The sequence below is a fragment of the Phalacrocorax aristotelis genome, chromosome 1 (genome assembly GCF_949628215.1).
Source record: "Phalacrocorax aristotelis chromosome 1, bGulAri2.1, whole genome shotgun sequence".
Lineage (NCBI taxonomy): Eukaryota > Metazoa > Chordata > Aves > Suliformes > Phalacrocoracidae > Phalacrocorax > Phalacrocorax aristotelis.
This window is the reverse complement of record NC_134276.1, coordinates 189,133,111-189,138,249: the sequence shown is the minus strand read 5'-3', so window position 1 is coordinate 189,138,249 and position 5,139 is coordinate 189,133,111. Positions and strand designations below refer to the sequence as shown.

Sequence of the window (5,139 nt, the reverse complement as noted above, 5' to 3'; positions counted from 1 at the left end):
TGCATTAAAAAGGGGGGGGGGGGAAGGAGGAGAGACCCTAAAGCATAGTGCTGTCGACTGTCTGGCATACCTGTTTATTTGAATGCCTAAATGATAAAATTATGGTTTATGGAAGGAAGGGAGGGGGATAATGAATACTGTTTCTCTTACAATGTGCATGAACTAACACAGTGTGATTAATGTGCTTTGGTGACTTGGGTTAAAAAACATAAATTCTGCAGGGTTTCTTTGGGTGTGATCCGTATCAACACAGCAGCTGCCTCTAAAACATTGACAAATACTGTAGCCATAAAATAAATGTAGGTAATGTCAAAATATCAGCAGTCTTTGGGGATTTTTTTAAAAAGATGTCAGTGATTAACTCTTGGGCTTGCAAACTGTGAATCTTTTGATTCATAAAATCTCTGAGGCTTTAACTGTAAAATTATATATGCTACCAAATATAAGGGGCACCGGTCAGTTCTGAAACTGTAACAAGCCAAATCTGTGAAATGCCAATAATCAATCATGCTAAACAGTAAGTATATTTTAAAAAAGCCTCATGATTTTTATAAACAAACAATAGTACTCAAATTTACAACTTCATTTGGTTCTCCATAAATTAACATCTTTGTTAGCACTTTCTGACATCATTTCTTGTTAACTTAAGAACTGATAGCTCGATTTTTTTTCAGATATTTTGATGGCATGACAAATCAGAAAGAAGAGGATGTACTGTATGACTAGACACAAGATCAGTTCTGTTTGTGGATTACATTTTCAGTAAGATGTATGGATCTATTTTTTCCTTGTTCTTATATATAGATCATGAGACTTGACTGAGGCAATATACATATCATCCATCCATCTATGGCGAACTACAGCCATGCAGCTGACAACATTTTACAAAATCTCTCTCCTTTAACAGCTTTTCTGAAACTGACTTCACTGGGTTTCATAATAGGAGTCAGTGTGGTGGGTAACCTTCTGATCTCCATTTTGCTAGTCAAAGATAAGACCTTGCATAGAGCTCCTTACTACTTCCTGTTGGATCTTTGCTGCTCAGATATCCTCAGATCTGCAATTTGTTTTCCATTTGTTTTCACCTCTGTAAAAAATGGCTCTACTTGGACATATGGGACTCTTACTTGCAAAGTGATTGCCTTTTTGGGGGTTTTGTCCTGCTTTCACACTGCTTTCATGTTGTTCTGCATAAGCGTCACCAGATACTTAGCTATTGCCCACCACCGTTTTTATACGAAAAGGCTGACCTTCTGGACTTGTTTGGCCGTGATCTGTATGGTGTGGACCCTCTCTGTAGCCATGGCTTTCCCCCCAGTTTTAGATGTGGGCACCTACTCGTTTATTAGGGAGGAAGACCAATGCACTTTCCAGCATCGTTCCTTCAGGGCTAATGATTCCTTGGGATTTATGCTTCTCCTTGCCCTTATCCTCCTAGCCACACAGCTTGTCTACCTCAAGCTGATATTTTTCGTTCACGATCGCAGGAAAATGAAGCCAGTCCAGTTTGTTGCAGCAGTGAGCCAGAACTGGACTTTTCATGGTCCTGGAGCGAGTGGTCAAGCAGCTGCTAATTGGCTGGCTGGATTTGGAAGGGGTCCCACACCTCCAACCTTGCTGGGAATCAGGCAAAACGCGAACACCACAGGCAGGAGAAGGCTACTCGTTTTAGATGAGTTCAAAATGGAGAAGAGAATCAGCAGAATGTTCTACATCATGACATTCCTCTTTCTGACCTTGTGGGGTCCCTATTTGGTAGCCTGTTACTGGAGAGTTTTTGCAAGAGGGCCTGTAGTACCAGGGGGATTTCTAACGGCCGCTGTCTGGATGAGTTTTGCCCAAGCTGGAATCAATCCTTTTGTCTGCATTTTCTCCAACAGGGAGCTGAGGCGCTGTTTCAGCACAACCCTTCTTTACTGCAGAAAATCCAGGTTACCAAGGGAACCTTACTGTGTTATATGAGGGAGCATCTGTAAATCTTTAGCCTTGTGAAACACTACCATTCTCTGCTAAGCAATTGTGGCCTGTAGCCATGTCTTGAGAAGAAAATCAAGAATGGGATGTCAGCAGTTGTAAGGATTTGGGCAACATTCTGCAGTCTTTGCAATAGCTCACCTCTAATCCTATTTTAAACCTAAACATGTTCCTGCTGACCACTGCTGAAGGTTTGTAATTAAGAACAAAGGACTGAACTACTGCCCTGAATTCCTTTATGTGGTTGAAATCTAGATTATGAAAGTAGCAGGTGCTAAGTATCAGTGCTAAATGCTGTGTATATCACTACATAAAATAAGACCATCAAAAAGATTAGCATTGGACATCTTAATAAATTAAGTTGATATGAGGTTAATGTGTTGATAAAACTAATTTTAGACATCTGAAGACCTTTAAAACATTTCATACGATTATTGTTTTGCAAAGACTGAAAACTGGGGACTCAAGTACTGTAACTGATTAAAGATGTGCCATGCATTATTCGATTATCACACTTACAAATCTGTTTGCCTTGTGAGTAAGTTTTGGGGAGCATTCCAAAGCAGTATTTTTGTTCAGATTTAGACTTTACTTTTTTTTTCCAAATATATTACTCTTTCTAAATACCATTTTCCTTAACAGTGAAATTACTAACATTTAACTGTATTCTGTGGTTTTTGCTGATTTGGTATAAAGTTTAATAGACTTTTATTTATATTTTTTAAAAAGCTAGATATCAGTCTGTTAGGCAACGTTAATGATAATATCCAGTCGAATTGAACAGTTATAATTCTACAGAATAAACACATGTTGCCTTAAAGGGTTATCTAGTATCTTCCATTTTGTTTAGCATTGAAGCAAATAAGCAAGGAAAATTGAACCAATAACTCTGGTCAGTCATTTGGGAGTGCATGAAAGATCACTTAGTCCTCTTTTTTCCTTTTTACTCCAATGGTTCCCAAAATCAGTATGCACATCACTGGGATGATATGATTTTTTTCTAGGTGTGCCGCCCTTTCTAGTTTGTTCTGAGAAACACAGGCAGTTGATGTATGTTTATATTTTAAGACAGCTGTCATGGGGAGACCGCAGCCTTAGTATGATATCTTGCACAATTTGTGAAGCATTTATTCTACTGAAGGCACAGTCTTGTTTATATTTTCTGCACATTTTGGTGTATTGGTTGTTTTAAATTATTTAAGTTTTAACTTGTGAAAGCATATAATATGATTTCTTAGTATTTTAGAAATACATTAGAGTCTGTGAGTCTTTCCTTCTTTAAGATACAGATGTGTGGATTTCAATATAAAGTTGCATTTGCCAAAATTTACCTGTGTAGCTTGTTAATTTTCTTGGAATAAAATTTTACATTTTTCCAGTTATACAATTAACCTTTTTTATTTTGTTTAGTGAGCTAGCATGAAGTACTGAGAATGTAGCCATTATGAATTATTATCCTTTGCAGTCACTGTATTCCCAAACTGTAAATGCATGAATGATGGGGACCACAGGATTGATAAATGATATTATCTACAGTAGCACTATTGTGTAGTTTATCATAATTACCCATCTATCTGTTCTAATATGTCAGTTATATTTAAAGTTACAACACAGTATTTGACATTAACTTCACAGTTTAATTTTCAAAAATGTGTATATTTGAAGCACAACATCATGAGTTGGTCAATCATAAAGAACATGGATTTTTTCTTAATTTTTGGAGAGACAAGACTAGAGGTCTCAATTCAGTATTGGTATATCTTGTCCTTTGTTGTAGTTTTATGACCAGCAAGTTAATATATACATACACAAGCAGCAGTCAATAATGGAAATGCTTAAATTTGTATGATAACATTATACAACATATGCAACAATTCAGAGAGTTGTGTCTATATGTGATCAGACAACTTGATCAAAGATTTAGTGAGCAATCTGTTTGACCTCACTTACACTTTTATACTGAGGTTGATTGGTTGAGAGGCATGGCTTTATATACTGTGTTGAAACAGAAAAATTGCTAAAATAATGAGTCCTCATCAGTACAAGAATGTTTCAGAAGGTAATTTGAAACGGGACCAATAAAATTCTACCAAAAGGACTTTTTTATTACACTGAAAAAGGCTTTGAAATTAAGGTAGTTAAGCAATTGTCAAAGATAGCAAGAGTGAATAAAAACGGAATCGTATGCTGAGAAAAATTCTGAAAGTTATCCCACTTAAGTTTATTAAAAGGTTGATTGGCAATAACTTCAGTCTAATTTCTATTAAATAGTAACCTTTACAAGGAACATTGATATTACATATTGTAATAAAGAAGTACATATAAATAAAGTTGTAAATAGTGTTATAGTTGTAGAAGTAGTCGGTTCTGAAGATTAGCCAGAAAATTTTCAACTATGAAATCTCAAAAGCTGCAAATTTGGGGCCTGACTAACTCCTAATAAAGTCAGTTGGTGTTTTCCCATTAACTTCATTTGGAGCAGAAGCAGGCCCTAACATTTCTATAGTACTATGCTTCTGAAATACTAAGAAGGCTGTATTTACTATGCAGTGGGAAAAGAAAACAAAACAAAAACCAACAATTTAAAATTATTTCCCTGGAAGTTTTGCAAGCAGTAACTGATGTAAATTAAAATAATAAACAGTAAACAAGTCTGAAAGCAAATATTTTGCTAAATGTTTTTCTTTTGATATAATTCGTTTGGCTAACTGAAAAACATGCAACTGTATTACTGCCTGACAGAGGAGAGGTACTTTTTTTAAAGGGAATTTTTATAATTGTTCCAGTAAGAAGTCTTGTGACCAAAGTATTTCCTTTTATTTTCTCCAGTATTAAAAGTACAAGGGGATGTGCAGTGACATTAAAAGGCAACCTATGAAATAATGTTTTATGCAAAGTTATTACGCAGTGAAACTCACTGGCACAGGATGTCAAGTAGTTTAGAGCGATTCCTACAAGAATTATATGTATACATGAATTAAAGCAGTGCTTGCAGTTTTTGTCATCGGCGTCATTTTGATCCTAGTCAGCATATCAAACCTAATGTATTAGGGTATAAATTCAAAGGAGCAAGAAGGTTTATTCCAATTCACTACATGTTGTGTCACAGTATGAAAAGCCTTTTGCTTTCATTTTAGTATGGGAGTTAAGCTGTTGCCAAAGCTA

At 35.8% G+C, this 5,139-nt stretch overlaps 1 protein-coding gene across 1 annotated transcript; it reads left to right on the top strand.

Moving 5' to 3' along the window:
• Positions 1 to 729: 729 nt before the first annotated feature.
• Positions 730 to 3,227, top strand: GPR85 (G protein-coupled receptor 85). Its single transcript, XM_075081084.1, has one exon. It carries the CDS (start codon positions 850 to 852, stop codon positions 1,960 to 1,962), a length of 1,113 nt encoding a protein of 370 aa, XP_074937185.1. The 5' UTR covers positions 730 to 849; the 3' UTR covers positions 1,963 to 3,227.
• The last annotated feature ends 1,912 nt before the right edge of the window (positions 3,228 to 5,139 follow it).

Coding starts and splice junctions, on each gene's coding strand:
- GPR85 (XM_075081084.1), top strand. CDS start 850: ATGGCGAACTACAGCCATGCAGCTGACAACATTTTACAAAATCTCTCT.